This window comes from Astyanax mexicanus, chromosome 17, assembly GCF_023375975.1.
Source record: "Astyanax mexicanus isolate ESR-SI-001 chromosome 17, AstMex3_surface, whole genome shotgun sequence".
NCBI classification, from domain to species: Eukaryota; Metazoa; Chordata; class Actinopteri; order Characiformes; family Acestrorhamphidae; genus Astyanax; species Astyanax mexicanus.
Window position 1 is genome coordinate 18191071 of NC_064424.1, and position 26413 is coordinate 18217483.

At 38.4% G+C, this 26413-nt stretch overlaps 1 protein-coding gene across 4 annotated transcripts in view; it reads left to right on the forward strand.

The window, feature by feature from the left end:
* Positions 1–26413, forward strand: part of sgcd (sarcoglycan, delta (dystrophin-associated glycoprotein)) — a 367182-nt gene that overhangs the window by 193910 nt on the left and 146859 nt on the right. For all 4 annotated transcript variants that reach the window (XM_049466602.1, XM_049466603.1, XM_049466604.1 and 1 more), the window contains exon 2: positions 5685–5870. In XM_049466602.1, the coding sequence (XP_049322559.1) occupies positions 5685–5870 (186 nt within the window). The remainder of the gene's footprint in view (positions 1–5684; positions 5871–26413) is intronic.

The following is a 26413-nucleotide window of genomic DNA, read 5'->3' on the forward strand; positions in this document are numbered from 1 at the left end:
TTATCCAAGCCAAGTTTTTTAATATAAAAGAGCATCTGTTTGTTGTATCATAAAGTAGACAGAATGCTGTTTAGACCTTGCTTTTAAAAGGCTGAGAAATGAGGAGTGTTAAAGCTTTAGTTAGCAGAAAAATCACTTTTAGTTCCTTAAAAGTAGTTCCCAAAGGGATACTCAGGAACCAGCAGCAGATGTGTAGAGATTTAACTACTATAAGATAAAAACATCTTATTGTTTTTATTTTTTTTTTTGGTAATCGTTCACTAAGGGTTCATTAAGTATGAGAGTGAAGATCTTATAGGACTTTTAAAGGTCTAAACAAATATATATATATATATATATATATATACAGCTCTGGGAAAAAAAGAAATAAGAAACCACTTAAAAATTAGGAGTTTCTTAGATTTTACCAAATTGAAAACCTCTGGAATATAATTAAGAGGAAGATGGATAATCTTAAGCCAACACACCAATCTGAACTGCTTGAAATTTTGCTCCAGGAGTAAAGGCATAAAGTTATCCAAAAGCAGTGTGTAAGACTGGCGGAGGAGAACCAAGATGGCAAGATGCATGAAAACTGTGACTAAAAACCAGGCTTATTCCACCAAATATGGATTTCTGAACTCTTAGAGCTTCATGAATATGCACTTTTCTTTGTTTTCTTTGCGTTATTTGAGGTCATTTCAGCCATTTCTCATTATCTGCAAATAAATGTTCTAAATGACTATATTTTAGATTTGGAATTTGGGAGAAATGTTGTCTGTAGTTTATAGGATAAAACAACGATGTTCATTTAAATCAAACATATACTATATAATTTTTTCCACATATATAGAATTAGAAATTTTATTTAAAAGTTACATAGAGTACCTTAAAAACCCCAAAGCACAAATTATTCAGTTCTAAAGAAGTCAAGGAGCAAAAAACAACAGTTCTCATATAACCCTGCTTTAATAATGAGTGCCGGTCTAATATAATAGCAGTAAAACAACATATTCTTCTTTATAGAAACTACATGCACGGCACTGCACTTATTAAGTAATTAATGCAGCGCTTTCATGGAAACGAACATGATGTACAGTAGCGTCCGAATAAAAGAACGCTGAACCTCAAGCCCACTCCAGCTGTTTCCATTATCCTGCGGCACTTCTCTGAAGCTCGGCTGGGAATGGGGTGCAGTCGCAATACTGTGCCATCCATTTGAAATTGGGTGTGATGCGCTTTAATGTGACAGATTGTGTGCTTAAAATGCAGCGATCATGCAGTCTGAAGTATGATAATGACCGAGCCGGGGATGTAAAACGCAATGATACGGAGAAGGGAAATAATCATTGAATTTTTCATTGTGCTCTCTTTCGCCGCCGAGCTTTCGCGGAGCTGTCCGCTGTCATTTGTTTCAGTTAGCGCCGAATGCGCGGTTGTCAAATGCGATCGGCTCGGCCGCCGCAGCCCCGGCCTCCGAGAGCCATCGACAGTAAATTGTATTTTGGCCTTGAGTTATTAGGTTATTATTATGGCACTTGAAGTCCACAACGCCTTCCGCTGTTTTCAACCAGACGATTAGAATCAACATGAATGGCTGCCATCCCACCATTGGCAGTGCGGGAAACAGGAAACAGTGTGAGGAAGATCTCCAGGAGCTGATGGACTGGTCAATTAATCGGATTCCTGAAGAGAACCGTCACTCAGCACAGCAGCACAGTCAAGAAGTGGTGAAGAACTTGATTTCCTAGCCCAGAGTTTCTCAACTGAGATACTAGTAAATAAGAACAATTGGTACTTGGTGCCAAATGAAAAGATGTCACCAGAGGGAAGTATGAAGTGCTGCAAGATTTGGAAACCATTTGGAAATTAAGAGGACCAGAGTCTGAAGAAAGAGTGGAGAGACACACAGTCCAAGCTGCTTGAGGTCTAGTGTGAAGTTTCCGCCAATCAGTGATGGTTTGGAGAGACATGTCTGTCATCTGCTGGTGTTGATCCACTGTGTTCTATTAGGTCTAAAGTCAGTGCAGTTTTGTTTTCCCACAAAATCTTACAGCACTTCATGCTTCCCTCTGCTGACAACTTTTAAGAAGATGCGGATTTCATTTTCCAGCAGGACTTGGCATACTGACTGCCCACGCTGCTAAACGTACCAACTGGTCTTATAATATAATATTCTAATTTTCTGAGACACTGATTTTTGGATTTTTGATTAGCTGTAATCCATAACCATTAACAATAAATTAAATAAACGCTTAAAATAGATCACCCTGTGTGTAACACATCTACAATATATAATACGTGAGTTTTACATTTTGAACTGAAACTTGATACTGAAATAAAGTATCTTTTTAATGATATTCTAATGTTGCTCATACAGCTCAATGTTCAAATATTTAAAGCAGCATTACATCAAACATTCCTACCTTAAATTAACATGTTGATGCTCCACTGATTTGGAAATGCATATGTCTGCTACGATGCTAATACGATGACATTGTGCTGTTGTGCTAAGCTAGTTTGCTCTATAATATTTAATTGGTGTGGAATCTTTTGTGAAGGTTATTTAGGGTTTTTCACACTAATACTGTACATCTCATTTCCCAACTTTTTTCAGATGTTTAAAGCAGCGTTATGTAGATATTTTAGCTTCAAATAACACAGCTTAAAATCATTGTTAGGGTCCATGGACCTGTACTGGGATCTGGTCTTAACTGAGGTACTGGTAAATTGGTAAACTCTGTTGATCTGTAATTGGGTAAAGCTAGTGCTTCCCTTTCCAATCTGGTCTTAGCACACCAGAAACTGCATAGTTTGAGACATATTTGTGTCAAATCCTGCATCACATATCCCATACTGTCACTCAGCACAGATTAAGCCAAGCCCCTGACTTTCTAGAACTGTGTTGCTCTAATGTGATACTGGAAAACCCACGGTACACTTTCTTTTAATGTCATCTCTATAAGACATTATAAACATACTCATAACACATTATAATGCATCCATAAGACATTATAAACGTGGCTATACATATTTATAAAAATGTATAATTCACTATAGCAATGTTTATTATGCATCATGAACTGTGATTATAATGCATTAATAGCTGTGTTTATAACATGTTATACATCAATAACAAGAAACTTATCATGACTAAAAAAGCTTCCAACTTATAAACACACACTCAATCATCCTATAAATATATTTTTAACCACTCATAAATTATTCTTCTCTTGAATATAATATTAATTATAGTCAGTTCTAATGTATTATAACAGGTCTTTGTGCGCTCTAAGTAAAGTGCCAGAGATATACTATTTTAACATATATATTATAAGCACAGCTTATAATGTATTATGATCACAGGTCATAATTTTTTTTTTATAAACATTTATAGCCAAGTTTATAATGCCTTATGAATGCATTATAATATGTTATGAATGTGGTTATAGAGTCTAATAAAGATGACATTCATAGAAAGTGTTACCAAATGCACTTTACACCACTTTCCTTTTTTTCTCCAGGAATCGGAAATATTCATAATTGTTGTGGAAGCTTTTGTAAAGTTGTTTATGGTTCGTATCTCAAGCATCTCAAGCATTTATAACTATTTTAACTATTTTTTTTTCAAGTAATTTGCTTTATCTCAAGTTGTTTCATTAGCAGTCATACTAATTTATGTATCAATGTAACCTTGATTTATATCTGCTTTCTGGACTAGATTGCTGCTGCTGCTGTGATGGTGAAGTCTCGAAGTTGTGCTATTGTTGTAAGGCTGGTTTGGTATTGAACAGACACACTGTAGGGGTTTCAGAGGTTTCAGTTTTTCAGCTTGAAATGATCCCAAACTTTGGACACTATCTGTCATTTTCTCTGGCCTATCTCTTCTGTTCAACTCCTGCTATTTTTTCCTGCTATCTTTTTACATTTTTTGCAGTCCATGCCAGCAAATCACGTCTTTTTCACGCCACCTGCCAACACCATAGACATGTTGTGCAACAGTAAAAGTTACCTGGGTGATACAGAGTGAGCTGTTTATAATTCTATGGATTAAAAAAATTACAGTACTCAATTATCCGACATTCTCCTAGAACCATACATCCGTAAGTTTGTCCTATACACATTTTTATTGTTGATGTTATTGTTGGTGATGCTTCACTGACCTGTAATGGTGAGAATATTGGTGCTATTTTTGAAACAGTCCTTGTCTGATATGCAATTAGGTCTGTGATTGTTTTAGATGACTAAAAATGACTAATAATTCAGATTTTATCATGAGAGGATTGAGATACAGTGCATAACACAGCAGTAGTTAATGTGTGACTGCACAGTTATTATAAAGCGGGATTGGAAACTGCTTAACTGCTTGTAGCTATAAAAGTCATATTAGCGTAAAATCCTGTCACCCATATTGCATACTATGACTCTATGACTATGGGTTTAGAGTTTAAGAATCTAATTTCCACATATTTGTGTAAAATCTTAAGTCAACAGTCCACATATTTCTGATGGTTCTGTATCTTCAGTTGAGCTTGTAAAATGCATGTGAAAAGCGTGTCCTTCGGTAGTGGCTCAATGGCTTTCCCAACTGCAGGGGAAGCCCACGAGCATTTCTAAATCTGTGTTTCTCTTTGCAGAAACTTGAGAACTTTGCGTTATTTCCTCCAGCCCTTCACTTAGTTTTCTCTCAGTTTTATTGGGGTAAAATGGGTAACACAGTATCTCGTACACCGTCTTATCAATTAAATTGTTAATTAATTAATTAATTTATTTATTTATTTTTAAGCAGCTGAGTTTCTCGAGCTATCTTAAAAAGTTACCATCTTAAAAAGTTAGAATATCATTGAAAAGTTTATTTTTTTTTTGAGTAATTCAGTTTAAAATGTGAAACTCATATATTATATAGATGTATTACACAGAGAGTGATCTATTTTGTTGTTGTTGTTGTTGATGATTATGGCTTACAGCCAATGAAAATCCAAAAATCTGTGCAGATTTCATTTTCCAGCAGGACTTGGCACAATGACTACCCGCACTGCCAAAAAAAAGGCCTTATATAATATTTTCTACAGTTCCTGAGACACTGATTTTTGGATTTCCATTGGCTGTAAGCTATATAATCATCAACAATAAAATAAATAAAGGCTTAAAATAGACAAATCACTATGTGTGTAATACTGTATATCAACAGCATATAATATATATATGAGTTTTACATTTTCAACTGAATTTCTGAAATGTAAAAAAGTAACTTTTCAAGGATATTCTCTTTTTTTGAGATTTATGAGACTAGTAATTAAAGGTTCACTGAGTCATTTTGTTGAGTTATCTAATGCAGAGGTCACTAATAGGCGGAGTGCGGTCCAGGTCCGGACCCAGATGTTGACAGGCCTATTTAAAACAATATATATGCTTTAATATATGTTGAAATATATAGTGTAATAATAGTACTTGTAATTTGTTGTTTTTTTTTCTTTCAGTTGTTGATAAAACACTGACAGAGCCACTATTACACGCTTCTTCAGTATACAGGATATAGCACTGAATCACTACAGAGCGAAAGTTAAAAATGGCGACGGTCCAGACCTTGGCCTGACAAAATTTTTTTCTGACTGAACCGAACTGAATTCTAATTAAATACCACTGAACTAACGTATCCTTGTTTTTTTTTTTTGTTTTGTTTTTTTCTATTCTCTTTTTTGCAGATGACCCAAGAACAGTGCACTCATAGGAACAATGTCCAGAGCACAGAGAAACCGCACGTGTACAAAGTGGGCATCTACGGCTGGCGGAAACGTTGCCTTTACTTCTTCGTCCTCCTCCTCATGATCCTCATCCTGGTCAACCTCGCGCTCACCATCTGGATCCTCAAGGTCATGAACTTCACCATAGTAAGTGCTGTTTACCTCCTCGGCCCACCCCTTTATCCCCTTCCCCCCCCCCACACTCGGAGAACATTGCCATCGCGCTGATGCTTTGACTCGCTGGAAGTGCGAGGGAAATAATGGGCGCTCTCGCAGCAGGGACTCGCCAATCATGGCTCCGTAATTGCGGGCCGTGGCTCGGCAGAATGCCGCTTTCATTTGGCTCACAGTGGTCGATCCGTTCCCTGCGTTAGCGCGGAGCTGCCTCCAACTTGATTCGCTCAGCCCCACTGGCCCGCTTCCTTCCCCACCCTCTGCGCAGTTACCGAGCTGCTGAGCCTACGGGTCTTTGATTAATTGCAGGAAAACCCGTGCGGAGGCTACGTTTAATATTTTAAGGGTCAAATTTTCAGCTGTTCTAATGCTTCTACAACTCTCTGATGCTATTGTGGCTCAACCTTTTGTAAGACTCCGCATTCGCTGAGCTGCTTTTCAGAAGACTCTTTATTCTGTTTCTGGTTTGTTGGCACTTTGCATTGTGTGCTGTGCAGATTTGCTCATTTGGCACAGGCGCTAGTAGCCCAGTAGATGGAATGATTATAGAGAGGTCATTTATTAATATTTATATATGTTTACAAGATTGAGAGTCAATAAGAACCTGTTTTTTTTTTTTTTTCAAATTGTTTCGTTGTGATAAAATATAGGCAAAAAAATAATATTTCCAGCCCAAAAACAACTTTAAGAATTGATTTAAAAGAATGTTCCAGGCAAAACAGAGTTCCAGAGTTTTGAAATGCGATAGATCATGAAAAATAGAAGAAGAAAAAAAGAAATCAATGTTCAAGAAAGGAATGAAACATCATAGTTGTGTTAAATCTCCCAGCTTCCCCCATTCTGCTCAGTTCATCGTAGTTTTTGGCCTTTTTGGTCTTTATGTTATGTGTCTAATGTTGGACAGGTACCACAGGTTTCTGTTTCAGTAAAGTTGTTAAAATAGTCAATAGTCAACCCTTGTAAAACACACACATACTGCATCTTAAATTGGAATAAAATATTTATTAGATTAGAACACTAGATCAGAACTGTGCATATGAATTTTATCCATGGCTACGTATGAATCATTGAAGACTAGATAACATATTGATCATGCTAAATATCAATATGCAGTCCCTTTGTAGTTCATTTATAATTGGTTTGTTTGGGTTTATGTATCAAAAACAGTAATTTCTACATGTTACATGCCCTCCACGTGTGGATATATGTACAGAAACCAAGAACAAGTATTTACAAAAACAAATGAAAGATGCCTGGAAGCATACTGTTAGCATATTGTTATTTTAGGGCCCCCTATTTTTAAGGTGTCTCTGTGTGTCTTTGGTATCGCGAGAACGCAAAAAACACAAACAAAAGGCATGTAATAATTCTCTTAATTAAAATCAGTGGGGTATACATGTGCTAAGGGCTCAGTGTGCACAACGTTCCGGCATGCCTAAGACAGAATTGGGTGGCTGACAGTTGACTGATTAAATAGGGTTTTAATCGGTCAGTGGCGCACCTGTATTTTCCACAGCCAAGATAGAAACACACCAGATAGTATTTACCTGAACACAGCTCACTTCCAGATCACCACACCCATTGGCATAAATACATTCCAAAACAGGCGCAAGGCGTGAAAATAGACTGTTGGCGAGGTGTAAGATAGCAACAAGCATCAAGACGCACCTCGCACAGGGTGTACAATAGGGCCTATACACTGCTGCCAAATATAACAATATTACTTAAAACCCAATTACACAGTTTTAACAAAAAATCTAAAAAAGAACAATTCTACAGTTAACAAACACATCATAAATCTGACATAAGCTTTTCTCAAGAGCACATTTCTTCTTCAAAAAAAAAAAAAAAAACTGGTGAAAGATACTGGTGAATGAGGCCTAATGTCTTGATGCCTGAAATAAATGAGGCGTTTAGCAAGAATCCCTGCCTTCCAGCTACATAATCTGCAGCAGCAATGAGACAAGGACCAGAAAGCGTGGGATGAGCCAATCAGAACCTCTCATGAAACAGACCGAGCAAGCCACATGTATACTGTAGGGTACGTTTTCTTGGGCACCCTGTTTTGCGCTATATGTGAACACATGTCTCACGCTGGTGGTCTTGGTCTTGGATTACAAATTGGCAGCGAGGCCAGAGTTAGACGCGATCTGGCGTCTGCGGGAACACGACCCTTCCTCATGAGGACACATCAGACGGCACATGGTGACCAAAAAAAGCCTGGAGGCATCTTCTTCTTCTTTTTTTTCTCCCCATGAAAGAATTTCATTCCTGTATTAAGTGTTCTGTGCAGAGTGTGAACACTATTTCAGTGGCATCTAAAAAAAAACTTTATATGGCCACACATAATTCCACAATGGAGGTTGGGAATATAGAAATATTTTATTGCATCGTAATGTTTTTGTAAGCATATTGAGGACATTATCAGTGCCAACAATTCATTCCACAATATAATCATAATTCATCTAGTCTAGTTAATTGGATAAAATATATTAAATATATGAAAAATGTCAAAAACTCAAAAAAAAAAAAAAAAAAAACAGTAGTATTTTGGTTTGTTTCACACTTTTAAGTTAATTTGTCAGTCCTGACGCTGTCAGCCTGCCTGCTCTGGACTCTGATTCACTCCATTTCCCAGCATGCACTCACACCGAACTTTTTTGTTCCTGTCTTTTGTAAAAAGCGCACTTCAAGTATGCTTCGTTGGGAATAAAATATATTTTGACATACTGTACTACAATTTTCAGCATGTTACAATTTAAAAATCCTTTTAACTGTTATAGTAATGTAATACCTAAATATATATATATATATATATATATATATATATATATATATATATATATATATATATATATAAAACATTTTACCAATGTAGTAATTAAATGTACTTAATAAAAGTCTAATAGTCTAAAAGTTACATGATACATCGTACCTTAAGTAAACTACTCTAACAGTTGTGTTTAACACACTTTGCTAAAAATGTACAAAAGTATAATCCAAAATACAATATACAACTTCATAGTAGTATATTTATTGAAAACACGCTATATTGTACTTTTTACAAGTATCATCAAAGTTTACTTTCAAACGTTTGATAAAAGCATAATATTATTGTACTTTTAATATATTTTAACATATTCTTGTTATATATATATATATATATATATATATATATATATATATATATATATATTTGTTTTAATTACAATTAAGTATACGTTTTATTTCACCAGGGAATGCCCTAAATTTCAGGTTGCTAATCTTTACTACTCCTCTATAAATATAAAGATACAGAGATTTGCTATTAGCCTGGTAACTACAGCATTTTTTATTTATTTTGGCAACATATCAGATTTTGAAGGGTTTGAAGGAAATTCAATCTTTTCAATCTTGTTAGTTGGTTCCAAGAGGAAGAGTGATATTTGAAAACAACATAGACATAAAAAAAGCAACTATAATCAAAACTATAATAAAAAAAAAATTGTTGACACAATCTTTAATAATGAAATGCATGTCAAATCTTGAGAGCTTCATTGTGAAGGGCTAAATTACTGAACAAACTAGGGCTGCAGCTATCAATTATTTTAGTAATCGAGTACTCTACTGAAAAATCAATTTAATTGATTGAGTAATCGAAAAAAACAGAAAATAAGAGATTTCATTGTTGTTAAATCATTAAGGTACATTAATGTTAATCTTAATGATTTATTATAAGTTCAATTGAATTGCTCACCGCTCCAATGCTCCAAAAATCTCCGCCTCTTCCTCCTGCTTCCAAAAATTCGTGCTCTGCGTTTTAAAATTTATTAAACGATTATTTAAGGCACAGAAAATTAATCGATCAATTTTTTTAATCGAGTAACTCGAATTACTCGAGTAATTGTTTTACAGCTAGAACAAACTCTGAGCTGATGTATTTTTTAGCTAATAAAAAAAAGCTTTTCTCTGTCGATAAGTAAAAAAAAAAAAAACACTATTAGGCTAATAGATTGCAAATCTCCATGACTGTTCCAAAACTTTTCCAGGTTTTTCATGACCTGTACGATCCCTGCTAGAATCCCTGCTAGAATCAAGGCGGTTCTTCACCTTGTCAAGCTATGTCAACTACGCACATCTTATTCCTCTGCAATCCCAGCAACTCGTCTAGAATCTTCCCTCGTTTAAAAAAAAAAAAATCAGCAGGGGCAGCACTTTACTGGATTCCAAGATATCAATGTCACGCCTGTCACTCTGGACAACATTGCCCAGGATGCACCACACACACTGACATCACACTCAAGACCGATCACATGACACAGCACATGACACTTCCAGGAAGCAGGTCACCTGAGTACTAGCCACATGGTTTAGCCGTATAAACCTAGGGAGGTTCATTTGCTTTATCCTTGACTTTTCCAGGTTTTTTTGTGACCTGTATGAACCCTGCAAGAATTAGAATTGAGACGGTCCTTCGTTAAGCTATGTCGACTAGGTACATCTCATTCCTCTGCCTTCCCAGGCAGCAACTAGTCTAGAATCTTCCCCCGTTTTTTAAATACGAAATACGAAAACCCACCAGATTCCTGAGGAAGGAGGGCGGAATGAAGGGCAGCAGGTGCACAGGGGAGCCGTGGAGATCAGGTCTGTTGGAACGCACAGATGCAGATGAGCAGCTGGACGTTTCGCTCAGATTTATGTCACCTAAAATTGCCCGCTAGCACCTCAGTGTGGGCTGCCGTGTCAGGGCTGGAGAAAGGATGAAATATTTAATGTTCCTCAGATGCCAGAAGACTGTGAAATACCAGTAGCCTGGCTGGAAGAGGCATCCTGGGATGTGCGCTGGAGCAGAAGGCTGAATATATCTCTGTTTTTCCTTCAGCCTGACCGGTCGTGATGTAATATTCACACTCTGTTTTTGGAACGGGGATAACAGGACGCTCCGGTCGAGCTCGATTCCTCTACACGGCTATTTGGCAGTGTAGCTCGTTATTCATGTTTCATTGCGCATGTTTAATATCCTAAAGTGTATATTTTGACAAGCCTGAACCCTGTGGTCAGTTACATCAGGTCTGAAACACCCACTCGATTGATTTGGCACTGCTGGGTTCTTGCTTCACAATGTTTGGCAGCGACAACCTTAGGATGACACTTCAAATTAACAAGGAAAGCTACACTCTTAACGATAAAGATGCCAGAAGGGTGCGGCGGAACAACCGCTTTTACTCTAAAGAACCTTTCAGCGGATTGTTCTATAAAAAAAAGGAATGAATCTTCTGTGGATTCCATCCAAAGAACAAACTGTTTGGTAATGAAAACAGGTAATAAAGAAAAACAACAGCAAAAAAAAACCAAAAAAAGCATTCAGAGAAAGGTCATTGCCGTGATTTTTTTTTTTTTTTTCCTACTTTCTGTTGTTAAATTGCAATTTAGTGCTGAATTTTACGAAGCATTAGGGATGCACCGGACATTTGGCAGCCAGAAACGTTTGGCAATGGAAATGATCAATTTGTAAATGGCAAATGAAACACTGTATAAGAGAACAGGTCTAATCAATTATACAGAACATTGACTTGAAACAATTACAAGTTTCCTCGAGGTTTCTTTTAGCAGGGGCAGCTCTTGTCACACCTGTCTCTCCGGACTACATTGCCCAGGATGCACCACACACTGACATCACACCCAATCCCCATCATATGACACAGCACATGACACTTCCAGGAAGCAGGTCACCTGAGTACTAGCCACATGGTTCAGCCCTATAACCCATGAGGTTTATTAGCTCGTTTTTTGATCTTTGACCTTAACAACTTTGATTTTTGCCTGCCCTCTAATATTGCCTTGCCTTATTATCTCTTATTATCTCTTTGTTGCTGCTGTTTAGCGGTACTGTCCTTCCATTTTCTGACCATCCCTTTGTCTCATACTTTATTTAATAAAGTATATTTTGAGACCTGCTCTATCATGACAACTAAATGAAGCCACCAAGACAATCAGACATCAGAAGACATCAGGAGGGCTCCCTATAGACCCAGGATCATGTGTAGAATGAGCTTAAACAGGGACTTTAGTCTGTCACCAACTCCAGCTGGAATCCAGCTGGATCATAGGCTATTTTTTTTTACTAGCATCAGCCCTTCTAAGCCCTGCAGTATTAGCTGTTGTCTGCATCCATCACTTCAAATTAAAAGCCCTTTGCTCGGTTTGTAACATAGTTTAGTGCATAGGTTTGTGCATAGGCCATCACTAAATAAGTCAAACATATGTAGTTGAAACACTGTAGTAATGTGCTTTGCTGCAATGTTAATTTGTTCAAAGCTTTGTATTTTTTTATACTGTAGTTTAGCAATTGCCTTTTTTAAAAACAGATTTGGGCAATTTAATGTATTCAATGGTGAAAAAGTGGCAAAATAAATAAAAAGTAAAAATCCACGTTTAGTATCCAATATTTACACTTTAAACCAAATGATATATTTAGTTTGGCCTTGTTTGACTTTGAAAGAAAATAACAAAGTAAGCAAAGAAACAAAAGCAATATCTTATATATTATATATTATACAGCTCTCGAGAAAAATAAGAAACAAAATAAAAAGGATGATATTTTTTTTGTTGTTTTTTATTTTACCAAATTGAAAACCTCTGGAACATAATGAAGAGGAAGATGGATGATCACAAGCCATCAAACCAAACTGAACTGCTTGAATTTTTGCACCAGGAGTGAAAGTATAAAACAATCCAAAAGCAGTGTGTAAGACTGGTGGAGGAGAACATGCCACAATGTGTGATTTAAAAAAAAACTGTGATTAAAAACCAGGGTTATTCCACCAATTTTTTTTTCTGAACTCTTAAAACTTTATGAATATGAACTTGCTTTCTTTGCATTATTTGATGTCAGTAAGCTCTGTATTTATTTTTTATTTTTTTTGGTTATTTCAGCCATTTCTCATTATCTGCAATGAAGTGCTCTAAATGACAATATTGTCTGAAACTTGGTCTGTTCATTTTATTAATAAACATAGAGAAACTGAGAAACTGATTTAGAAACTAAAGTGGTCTCTTATTTATTTATTTATTTTTTTGTTCCAGAGCTTTCAGAGATGTTCAGTTGAAGGCAGTGCTCTCCAAGATAAACAATTAGGCCTGGTGTCATGTTAGCGCAGGGTCTCGAGTAGATTCCTGGGTTCTGGCAGCTCTATTTATATCGATAAGAGAATAGTTAGCTCGCGCTGCCCGCTCTCGTTGGAGCGCCACCTCCTTGATACCCTCACAAGCCATTATGGAAATGTATGTCACAAGTAACCAGGCGGCGGAGGAAGAATCGCACTAGCAGCTTGTCACAAGGGCTTTGTGTAAGCCATGGGTCAAGTGTGAACTCAAGTCAGCAGCTCATGCTAACACACGCAAACACACAGCTAGCTCTACACACACACACACACACACACACACACACAGAAACACACACTAGGCCCAGAGCAAGCCTCACACCCGAATTAATTGAACTCACAGGGAGGTGACAATAAGTGTCAGTTCAAAGGCTGGTGTGTGGAGCTTCTAAAAGACAGTGCCGGGAGACGCTTTTTTTTCCTGCAGTGTCCCCGAAGGCGCTCACTTCCAAGGCTGAGGTTTCTCAGACCTGGTTACTGGAATTAGCATGGAGCCCAAACGTTTTTTGGAGTGCCCCATGGTTAGTGGGGCTAAACGGCCCTGTCAATTTGCAGATGCTGCGCCATAAGGGTGGGCGATATGGTCCTAAAATAATATCACGATATTTCATGGTATTTTCGCATTAACACGATACTTTTGGCGATATGACAAAACACAGAAAAAAAAAAAATCTTTCAATTATACACTACTGCAACATGGTAAAAATGTAGTTTTATTATTGCATACGATATGATATGGCACACCCCTAACTAAGATATATAAAAAATACAAGAATTTTATCAGATTTGTAACAGAAGTCAATGATCCAGAATGTCATGAAACTAAAAATGCACTCCAAATATCTCCATATATCCAGGAGACCACTTAAAAAAATGATGAGTTTCTTCAATTTCACCAAATTAAAAACCTCTGGAATATAATCAAGAGGAAGATGGATGATCACAAGCCATCAAACCAGGCTGAACTGCTTGAATTTTTGCACCAGGAGTGAAAGCATAAAGGTATCCAAAAGCAGTGTGTAAGACTGGTGGAGGAGAACGTGCCACGATGTGTGATTAAAAAAACTCCTAAAACTTTAAGAATATGAACTTGTTTTCTTTGCATTATTTTTTGTTACTTGTGTTTTTTCAGCTATTGTGTTTTTTCACTTCGTAGGCTGAGGTTTTTCAGACCTGGTTACGGGATTTAGCATGAAGCCCGAACGTTTTTTGGAGTGCCCCACAGGTAGCGGTGCTAAACGGCCTTGTCAATTTGCAGATGCTGCGGCGTAAGGGTGGGCGATATGGCCCTAAAATAATATCACGATATTTCATGGAATTTTCGCGATAATGCGATACTTTTGGCGCTATGACCAAACACTATAATATCTTTATATAACCAGGATTAAAGTTAAATAAATGATACTGGACAGATATAATCAGTGTCTAGTAGATATATCATGGGAAATGAGAACAGTGTGAATTTTTCTTTTGCTAAAAACAGCAATAATTAGGAGTGTTTCAAGGTATAATATCAAATGTTGACCATATTAGATCATATGATACGATATGGCACACCCCTACAGCGGCGAAGGTTTGCCTTGGCTGAAGTGTTCAAAAAAGACAAATTGAAAAGGCGTGTTGTTGTCAGATCAGCTAGTGCTCTTGTTTTATTAGCGGAATTGCTTTTCATGCAGTAATTGACAAACGCCACAAGCCGTGGTACTTCCTCCAAAACGCATGGAAGCCTGCCTGCCTGTCTGCCACCTCCTCCTCGTTTCTCAAGCACAAGTGAAGTGCTTTGTTGAGTGCCTCATCATGCTTGGAGGAGAATGCTAATTGCTTTGGTCTGCCACACAAGCGTAAACACTGTTAATTGGCAGGTGGGGAATGATGAGAGAGAGAAAGAGAGAGAGAGAGGGAAACCCTGCCATCCTTCCCTTCTTTCCTTACGAGAAATAGGCCGGCAGTGTTCTAGAAGATGTTTGAGATGTTTGGGCCAAGCGAGACACTCCACAATATGGCTGAAAGTAAATATCCAAATCCGATATACAAAAAAGAAAAACTGGATCCCTTTAGTTTTTGGAATGTTCTGTATCCAATGGGTTAGTGGCTAATGATAGAAACTAAACTGTATAACACTGTACTTTAGCAGAGTAATTGTACTGCTCCTTAAAACTCGGCGGGTAAAATTCGTACGTACATAAGGCACACTGGATTATAAAGTGCACTGACAATGTTTGGGGAATATTTAAGGATTTTAAGTGTGACAAATAGGGTAAGGAAGAGCAAGTTTGAGGGTTAAATGTGCCTACAGACTTTTGAAAATGTAATATCCCATTCATTCATCAAGCCTCAATGGAACTCCAATAACTCATGTTGCTTTGCCATTAGGCAAATTCAGGCATGCCACAAGATACCACCTCACAACTTATACAGCTATGCGTGTTCTCAAGCCGTCCACATCTCACACACATGTACAAATCTGTGTGTGAAGCTTGGAAATGTCAATTGGAAATGTACAGGGGTTGGACAATAAAACTAAAACACCTGTCATTTTAGTGTGGGAGGTTTCATGGCTAAATTGGAGCAGCCTGGTGGCCAATCTTCATTAATTGCACATTGCACCAGTAAGAGCAGAGTGTGAAGGTTCAATTAGCAGGGTAAGAGCACAGTTTTGCTTAAAATATTGCAATGCACACAACATTATGGGTGACATACCAGAGTTCAAAAGAGGACTAATTGACAGTGAACATCTTGCTGGAGCATCTGTGACCAAGACAGCAAGTCTTTGTGATGTATAAAGAGCCACGGTATCCAGGGTAATGTCAGCATATCCACCAAGAAGGACGAACCACATCCAACAGGATTAACTGTGGACGCTGTAAGAGGAAGCTGTCTGAAAGGGATGTTCAGGTGCTATCCCGGATTGTATCCAAAAAAACATAAAACCACGGCTGCCCAAATAACCGCAGAATTCAATGTGCACCTCAACTCTCCTGTTTCCACCAGAACTGTCCGTCGGGACAATAAATTATTGTGGTCTAAAACAACCAGGTGTTTCAGTTTCATTGTCCAACCCCTGTATTATACATGTAGGAGTTTTACCAGGATTGAGACGCCACAACTGGAACTGGAACAACCGAAGCTATATTTTACTCTACTGTTCACAGAACAGGAAGAAGGAGGTGTACCCAAACTGAAGGGAAGCAGCACTTAAGTATGATGACAACCACATGAAACTCTCCAGCAGCAAAATGTGCCACTCTCCGCTTCATACCTCTCAAAGGGGGCTGCTGGGAGTAAAGCATATAAAAAAGAAAGGCAGGAAAAAAGCTTTACTGTATGATTCAGTTTGCCGGGTCCATGCGGAGACCTATTTTTGTCGGCGGTTTGCTCATTGTGCTCGTGACGTTTCCTCCCTGACTTGACAGTGGGGGGTTTGCTTAAGACGATTTTGGCCAAACCGCCGGGTGCGCCTGCCTCTAACCCATTCATTTCCTCGGCTTTCAATCTCTCTCACCCTGCCATATTCACTCCATTATACTCAATAGAGCGAAATGAGGCTCATATTCTACCAGTTTCAAAAAAAAGAAATGCGCCAGCATTTTCAGAACCGTTCAGCAGCACTTTCCAGTGACTGCAGTATTCAGTAAGTGTTCAAATCAATTTTTCTTTGCTACAAACAGTAGTTCATGTGTTGCCTCAATCTTGCGAGTGTAAAACGCATCAGCAATCGATGATCTGTTGGTGGATATATTTAGGAATGTTCTGTTCACTGCTTTAGTCTGAAGAGAGCTGCGAATGTTAGAAATAGGCATTTGGCTCAGACCGTGAGCATCATAACTTCGTAAAAGAACTGTAAACGCATGTCTACAATGCTTATTACTTCTGGCACGGTCTCAAAACCAGCAACCAGCAATTGGTTCAATTGGCCACAGGGGGCAAAATAAAAAATATATCTGTGGGGGCTTAACTGTAGTTTTTGCTCTGTTAAAAAGCTAACCTGCTGGACTAACCAGAAATATTACTATACTACTATAAAGCTTTAGAAATGGCTTTGTACCATTTTACAGACTAATAGATGTCAATAACCTGGTTTTCTCTTCTGTTTTGCGATTTCTTCAGATCAAAAGACATTTAGGGGACGTCGCAAACTTTTTGGCCTGAATACAAAGTAAAAGAAAAGAGACACTGCTCATCACCCTGAACACATCATCCCCACTGTGAAACATGGTGGTGGCAGCATCATGCTGTGTGGATGCTTTTCTTCAGCATGGACAGGAAAGCTGGTTAGAGTTGTTTGGAAGTTGTATGAAGCTAAATACAGGGCAATCTTGAAAAAAAAAAAAACAGTTGGAAACTGCAAAAGACTTGAGACTGGGAAGGAGATTCACCTTCTAGCAAGACTAAAACTACATCCAGAGCTACAGCGGAATGGTTTAGATCAAAGAATATTCATGTGTTAGAATGACCCAGTCAAAGTCCTGACCTAAATCCCATTGAGCTTCTGTGGGAAGACATGAAAATTGCTGTCAAGCTGGCTGAGCTTGAGCTATATTGCAAAGAAGAATGGGCACAAATCTCAGTCTCTAGATGCTCAAAGCTGATAGAAACAGAATCCAAAAGACTTGAAGACTTTAAATAAATAATTTAAGCTTGTGGTTGTAAAATAACAAAATGTGAAAATGTTCTAGGGGTGTGAATGCTGTTGCACGCCACTGTAAATAACACCATTTTCGTATAAATCGTAACAGAACCAAGCTTGAAAATAGCACCGCAAATCTGAAACCGTTTTCCCCAGTGCGTGTCGATACAGCCGGCAAATCCGTCCAGTAGGCCACGTTTCTGCTGCTTAGATTTCATGTTCAGCCTCTCGCTACAGGCATTCAATCACGATGAGTCATCAGTGTTATGTCAAGGTTCAGGTACAAGATAGAAAGTTATTGATCAGCAGTTCCTGGATAGCAGAACAGAATGATGAACGAAAGGCTGATGTGTTTCTGCTATAGCAACAGCACACAGCATACTGCGTGCCCTAGTGACCGATTGCAGGGTTGTAACTATAGCACTCGCAGCCGTCTCAACTTACCACGATTCAGAGCGCCGTGTGCAGTCTGACAGCCCACACACCAAGTCAAGAGTTATTTAGAGCATCGCTTGTTCCAGATAATACCAATGTTTCTAGGTGATTTTTAGATTTGTTTGATTTTTCAATAAAGAGACCACTTCAGTTTCTGAATCTGTTTCTCTGATTTTGCTATTTATCGGTATATGTTTGATTAAAATGAACATTGTTGTTTTGTTCTACAGTCTTATACTACAGACAACATTTCTCACAAATTATAAATAAAAATATTGTAATTTAAAGCATTTATACGGCATTTATAAGAGTTTTCAGACCTCAAATAATGCAAAGAAAAGAAGTTCATATTCATGAAGTTTCAAGAGTTCAGAAATCAATATTTGGTGGGATAGCCCTCACAGTTTTCATGCACCTTGGCATCTTGGCATGTTCTCCTCCACCAGTCTTACACCCTGCTTTTGGATAACTGTATGCCTTTATTCTGGTGCAAATACTGAAGCAGTTCGGCTTGGTTTGATGGATAAAAATCTGAGAGACCACTTCAGTTTCTGAATCAGTTTCCCTGGTTTTGCTATTTATAGGTATATGTTTGAGTACAATGAACCTTGTTATTTTATTCTATAAACAACATTTCTCCCAAATTCCAAACAAAATATTGTCATTTAGAGCATTTATTTGCAGAAAATGAGAAAAAGGCTGAAATAACAACAAAAAAGTTTTAATCACAGGTTTCATGCATCTTGGCATGTTCTCTTCCACCAGTCTTACACACTGCTTTTGGATAACTATATGACTTTATCCTGACGCAAATACGGAAGCAGTTCACTTTGGTTTGATGGCTAACTTACTTACAATTACATTTACAGCTCTGGAAAAAAAAGAAAAAGAGACCAATTCATTTTCTGAATCAGTGTCCCTGATTTGACTATTTATAAGTATATGTTTGAATACAATGAACTTTGTTATTTTATTCTATAAACAACAAGAACAACATTTCTCCCAAATTCCAAACAGAAATATTGTAATTTAGAGCATTTATTTGCAGAAAATGAAAAATGGCTGAAATAACCATAAAAAGATGTTAATGACAGTTTTTCTGCATCTTGGCATGTTCTCCTCCATGAGTCTTACACGCTGCTTTTGCTTTTGGATAACTTTATGCTGCTTTACTCCTGGTGCAAACATTCAAGCAGTTCAGCTTGGTTTGATGGCTTGTGATCATCCGTCTTCTTCAATTTGGTAAAATCAACTCATCTGTTTTTAAGTGGTCTCTTATTTTTTTTCCAGAGCTGTATAAGGTATCGATTTAATAAATTACCTTCGTTGGTTATAATAAAATATTGTTTTCATATTAAAATTTACTTTTAATGTCTTAAATCTTTTTTTTTCTTTAAAATGACTTGATTAATCACTAAGAAATTCATGGAATTACTTGGAATATATATATTTTTTTTATTTTACCATTTTTTTTTCTGAGATGTGAGGCTTTAATACAACAGCGCCAATTTTTTTCTCCAAAGCTGTACTCACCTTCAGCACACCCCAGTGGAGGCTTGAGGTAACTGGGACTACCTGGGACTACTGTACTGTATTATTTTGTGAACAAACAATAGTCTAAAGGTATGAGGATTGTATGGAAGCAGGTTCTCCAAATCTGGGCTTTAGGCCAGGCTTATCCCTCCGCTAAGTGATCATCAGAGAGCCTGCTGCTAATGGGGGTGAAAAGGCTGGAGCCTGGGGCCTTGGCCGAGCTTCTGCCCAGACCGGTGGCTCTCCTCTGGGAGGTGTATCCTCGCTCTGCAGGGACCGATCTGTTGCCCCCGAATCCTCAACGTTGCTCCATCAAAGAACAATGACAAAGCGCACCCTTCTTGTCCAGGCTGGAAAATTGAATTTGCTCTGTCTTGAAACAAGCCTGCAGTGCGAGCACTCGAATCCTGTAGTGTGTTTGGTGAGAGTTGCTCCCTTGGCACAGCTTGCTCTCGCCGAGGCTTTTGGGCAGAACTCGTGTTGTGTCAGTGTGAAGGCTCAATGAGACAAGACCTAAGCAGAAAGAAATGGTTTCTGGGTCAGTTTTGCCCCAAGGGCCTTTGCTTGTTAAGATAAGGACGGCGATGAGATAGCACTCATCTCATGATGGCACTTAGCTGGGAGGCTAACAGTTCGGTCCACTATCTTCCTGCTGTTTCACTGTTCTGTCATGGGAAATTGTTGATTTTCGGGCAAACTGGAAAAACAATGGAGAAAAAACAGTTGGTGGAGTAAATTTTACTGGTTTAGTTGCCCCTATAATTTAATAAATGCATCTTTGGAACATCATACCTTAACATTCCTATCCTACATTAAAGTACTGTATTCATAAAATAATCCACTGATGTGGAAACCTAATTTTGAACCGTTTCGCCATGTTTCCACCAACAGGTGCCAGAACCAGGAACGAAGAATACTAGATTCAGGTTGGTCTACACTGATCTTAGATGGTTAATGTGGTTGAAACCTAGTCATCTATTTAACAAGCTCTTAACCAGCCTAGCATATGTTGCATTTGATTTTGATCATACATGTTCCTGTTGTTCCAGTCAAAACACATGGAATTACCAAATTTCAGCTTGGAAGGCACAACCTAGGTTGTAAAATGGCAATTAATCAGAATTTTCCATGCATTTTGGCAAGGAAAGTGTGTGAAAGCTGTTTCTAAACCTGGGAGAGGCCCAAAGTACCAATCACTGGTTTTGCTTTGAATAAAAGGTATGGAAGCTTTCGGCCCCCAGTGCCATGTGTGGGGTCGCATGATTGGTTCAGTCTGTAACATCACTACTTTGACTTTTTATGTTCCTTATTCTCATGTGAGAATTGCTCCTTGTTTGGAGGAGCTTTCATGTCATGTTCCTCACCCTTGAAATGTGTTTGCATCAAAGAAAAAAAAAAAGAAGCAGAAAATTCATGCACAACCTACCTGCAGAAAAGTGATGCATGGAATTGCACAATTGATCAATTGTGCATAGAGTTTGGATAGAGTTATTGTGTGTGAAAACAAACCACTGATGATGAGCTTCTATCCTAAATGACCACAGAATCAGACCAGGTATTTTATGTATCTAAAAGTCCATTGAAATTCAGGGGTTGTTCCCAAACATCTAGCATGAAGCTAACATGAAGAAAGTGAGACATTTTGGAGATTTTAGCAAAAGAGAAGCATCAAGTCATGAATATTCCGGAAGCTTGGTTTCTCGTAAATGCTCACTCGTGCTCACATGGCTCTCAGCAGATGAGAAAGGTGCTCTGTAGCCCATGTCTTGGTAATTTCATTAGCCTCTCTGGCTATCTCCTAAAGGAGGAGTGGAGCGGCGTATTGGCATAGATGGAGTGCTGCAGCTGGCGGCACTGTATTACGGCGAGCTTATGGATGGTGATGAGCTCGCCACTGTGGCAGCGCTTGTTTGTCGGCAGGTTGAAAACGCCGCTGCATTCTATTAACCCAAGTGCACTATTGCTTAGCGTGCCAAATGATTTCTTCCTCTCGCGGGTCGCGATGCATCCCCCTCCCCCCCCCCCACCTAAACAGTCCCCCCCCCCCCCTCCCGCACAGCCTTGGCACAGGGTGGCAGAGCGGTTCACTTTTTTATTGCGTTGGAGCCGTTTCTCCTCTGCTTACATCAGCGGAAAATCAGCCACGGAGGAACGGAGGAACCTCGCTGCACGTCATCTGTTCTCTTTTTATTAATCAGTTACAGCTGCGAGTCGATATGGAGGCTGGAGGAAGGAGCAGGTGCTGCTTACTCGGCTAGGCTCGGGTCACGCTAGGCTAAACACAGATTTATGTGTGATGGATGGGGTCTGATCTGAAGGGTGGTTTATACAGTAGAGAACATTGCTGGCTTGTTATGAAAATATTGCTTTTTTTGTCATATCAAAACACTATGAACTCGATTACTCTTTATATCCGATTAAAAAAAAAAAGTCAGATAACCTTTACCTTACCTACACACGAGTCATGTCATTTTAATTTAGCTAATTTTACAATTGTTGCCGTTTTTTTTTTCTTCTCAATAAGTATTTTTTTTGTTGCAAAGCAAATAAGAATTTATTGCAAAAACAATAATACACACAGAAAGGGATAAATAAAACATATACTAACATATACATATACTAAAACATATATTTCTTTTTTTATTAATAGCTTGAAATGTGTTCTTCTGAAGGAATGAAACATACCAGTCCTGCTAAACATTTTTATAAACATTTCCTAACCTTTAAAAAAACGTTAAAACACTTTTATCATGGTAATTTCTGCCTCCATGTACTTTGACATGCAGACACATCACATTATGCAAATCAGTCAATCAATAATACCACCCCCCTGGTGATGTCAAACAATCTGGTTCTCACCGCTGTTAGAGGCACACGGCTCAGCCCAATCAACTCTCTCCCAGCCATGCTCCTAAACCCATACATCACCCAGTGGTCCTCCAAAACTACCCCTCCCATTATTTAGCTCTTTTCAAATTTGAGCTCTGGGTGGAGTCAGCCAAAGTCATGGGGTTCAGCGCTGCAACCACTGCAAGAAGGGTTCCCTACCAGCCCTCCGCACGCCACAAAACCAACAAGCTGATTGGCTGTTTCTCCTGAAAGGCGGAACTTTATTCTTGAACTGGCTCCGTGATTACAGCTAAGAGATTTTCCATTCACACACGGCCAGTGGCCTGTCTCCTCATTATAATACAGCTGAGCTGAGCGAAAGGATGGAGAAGTGATGGAGGAGGCTGGCGTACACTGCAGTGTTCTGTACTGTAGTCATAGCCATGCAGCCTCACTGTGCAGCGGGATGCACAGTCCCATCCACAAAGTACTGGCTGGTGGGAACATGTAGTCCTGGGGACCTTTGATGATGATAGGTGGCTTGCCAATTTTAGAATGCGCCGGGGAACGTTTGACAGACTCTGTGGCTCTCCTAGACCCAGTCTGAACGGTCAAGGCGCTTATTTAAGGCAGCCAACATCTGTGGAAAAACGGGCTGCGTTTGTGATTTGAGCATCCAGAGCATGTAATCACATTTCAGACCACCTTCAGATGTGGTTTGAATCTGGTTTGTAAAAATACATGATGTCTTTTTACTGTCCAGACAATCACAAAACAATCTGGATTCAAGATTTAGCTTATTCTATTATTCTGTTTAGGTTAATTTCTCTATTTTGACCATGCTACTAATAGGTGAACTAATAAACTGTGAACATCCAATATCTAGACACCAGGTATGGCCATTGCTGAGTGTTGGTAACCCCCTATTTTTTCCTCCAGAAAAGGAAGTATTTCTCTACACACAGAAGTATTTTCTGTGTGTATTAAAACAACCACCAAAAAATTCTTAGGAAAAAAAAAGACTAAATTTATATAATTTCAATATTTGGTTGCACATCCTTTGGACAAAAAAAATAACTAAAATCAATCGCTTCCTATAACCATCAAGAAGCTTCCTACACAACTTCTGGAATACTATTCTGTTGCAAACTGCTCCGGGTCTCTTATATTTGAAGGATTCTTCTCCCAACATCAATTTTAAGGTCTTTTTAGAGGTAATCAAAAAAATATATAAGATATGGACTCTGAAGAACTCTTCAGCACTTTGTTTCCATCCATTTCTGGGTGATTTTTGAAGTATATTTGGGTCATTGTCTTGCTGGAAGACCCATGACCTATGGCAAGAACTGGATCCTACATTGTTACCCAAAATCCTTCAGTAACCACAATATTTAATGATGCCTTGCATGCAGTTAAGAAGGACAAAAGCCATAATTGACATAATTTCAATATTTGGTTGCACAGTCTTTGGACAAAAAAATAGAACTGAAATCAATTACAATCACTTTCTATAACTATCAAGGAGATTCTAACTCAACTGAATTAGAATTCTGGACCACTATTCTTTTGCTAACTGCGTCAGGTCCCTCATATTTGAAGGGTTCTTCTCCCAACAGCAAAATTTAAGATCTCTCCACTGTTTTTTTTTTTATGAGATTTAGATCTGAATTCATTACTGGCCAATACACAACTCTCCAGCACTTTGTTTCCATCCATTTCTTGGTGCTTTTTGAAGTATGCTTGGGGTCATTGTCTTGCTGGAAGACCCATGACCTATGGCAAGAACACAGCTTTCTGAAACTTTGGCCCTACATTTAAAATTTCAAGATGCCTTGCATGCAGACAAAAAAGCCAAAATAGAGCCATCATTTGAATATTTGGTTGCACACCCTTTGAAAAAAAAGGCTGGAATCAATCGCAATTGCGTCCTATAACTATCAAAGAGCTCCTAACTCAAATGTTTTTTTAATGAGATTTAGATATGGATTCATTGCTGCCCACTTTAGACCTTTCCAGCACTTTGTTTCCATCCATTTATGGGTGCTTTCTGAAGTATACTTGGGGTCATTGTCTTGCTGGAAAACCCAGCTTTCTGGAACTTGGCCCTACATTGCAACCCAAAATCCTTTGGTAGCAAAATAAAATAAAAAAAACATCTATGAACATCCACTCTATTTAACTGTAGATGCTGTGCTCTTTTCTCTGTATGTTGGTTTCAGGTGTGATTTTTTTATATTGTGCACACGTTTCTTGTTACATGTGAGTGTAAATGAGCATCACATGCTTAAATCAATAGTCTTTATCTACAGTTTTCCATAAACCACGAGGAGCCAATTGTTTTTGGAATTGTGTTTGCAAATACAGCTCTGAAAAAAATTAAGAGACCACTTTAGTTTCTGAATCAGTTTCTCTGATTTTGCTATTTATAGGTATATGTTTGAGTAAAATGAACATTGTTGTTTTATTCTATAAAGTACGGACAACATTTTTGACCACAAATCCCAAATAAAAATATTCTCATTTAGAGCATTTATTTGCAGAGAAATGGCTAAAATAACAAAAAAAAAGCAGAACATTCAGACCTCAAATAAAGCAAGCATCTTGGCATCATGTTCTCCTCCATCAGTCTTGCACACTGCTTTTGGATAACTTTATGCTTTCACTCCTGGTACAAAAATTCAAGCAGTTCAGCATGATTTGATGGCTTGTGATCATCCATCTTCCTTTTGATTATATTCCAGAGTTTTTTAATTTGGTAAAATCAAAAAAACTAAATAATTTTTAAGTGGTCTAGAGCTTTGTGTTAAATTTGCCTTTGTTCTCTGTGTTTTTGTGTTGTTTTAATACATAGAAAGGAAATAAATGTGTATTATAAAATGTTAAATTTCTCTGTTCTAACACTTCAAGCTGTGACTGTATATTCACCAAAGGCATCTTTGTACAATCACAAAATAAATATATATTTTTTTTGGTTCTTTGAGCGATTTTGGCCGTGATCAGTAGGAGGTAGAGCACCGCCCAAAAAAAAAGGAGGCGGCAGGCCAAGCTGACTTACTGTTGCAAGCAGAATGATTGTTTTCTCATGCAGACTGGAGGCTTTATATTGCCTAAATTGACCCGCTTTGCATCCAAACAGCCGGGCCACCAGCTTGTTCGATTCGCTGCTTGCTTAATTCGCAGATTTTTAGGATGCAGGCACCCGGCGACTATCAAACTCGCCACTTAGCAGCAGCCTGGAAAGGTCAGGCTCAGAGAGCAAAAGAAAATGTACCAGATTCCCCCACCCCCCTCCCTCCTCGACAAATATAATTCATTGTGAAAGAGCTGAATGGCGATGAGCAGGCGCGCGAGGGGCTTTTTTTGGGCGCACCGCTACGGCGACTGCGTGAGAAGGAGGGGATTGCCAGTGTCAAGGATGTTTGTTATAATGGCGGACCAGCTGCAGTGAAAATAAACATGTATTCCCACTGGGGAAGCACTGGCAGGCCACACCATCTGCTTAGTTATGACAATCAGCAGTTTGCATCAGGCTGTGCTGAAAGTAGTGGAGAAGCAGGGTGTTGGTGGGGGGAGTTGCACAGCAAGGGTGGTCAAAAATGCAACCGTGCCCGTAGAGGGTTTCTCAAGAGTTTTTAGGTGTTTTAGGAAAGCAGTTGATTAAAGAGACATTTTTTTTTTTGGCATTTAGGGTTTTCCACCATGTAGATGAGACCATCTCAGTTTCTGCATCAGTTTCTCTTATTTTGCTATTTATAGGTTTATGTTTGAGTAAAATAATCAGTGTTTATTTATTCTATAAACTACAGACAACATGTCTCCCAAATTCCAACTAAGAATATTATCATTTAAAGCATTTCTTTGCAGAAAATGAGAAATGGCTGAAACAACAACAACAACAACAAAAAACATGCCGAGCTTTCAGATAAATATCTCAAATAATGCAAAGAAAA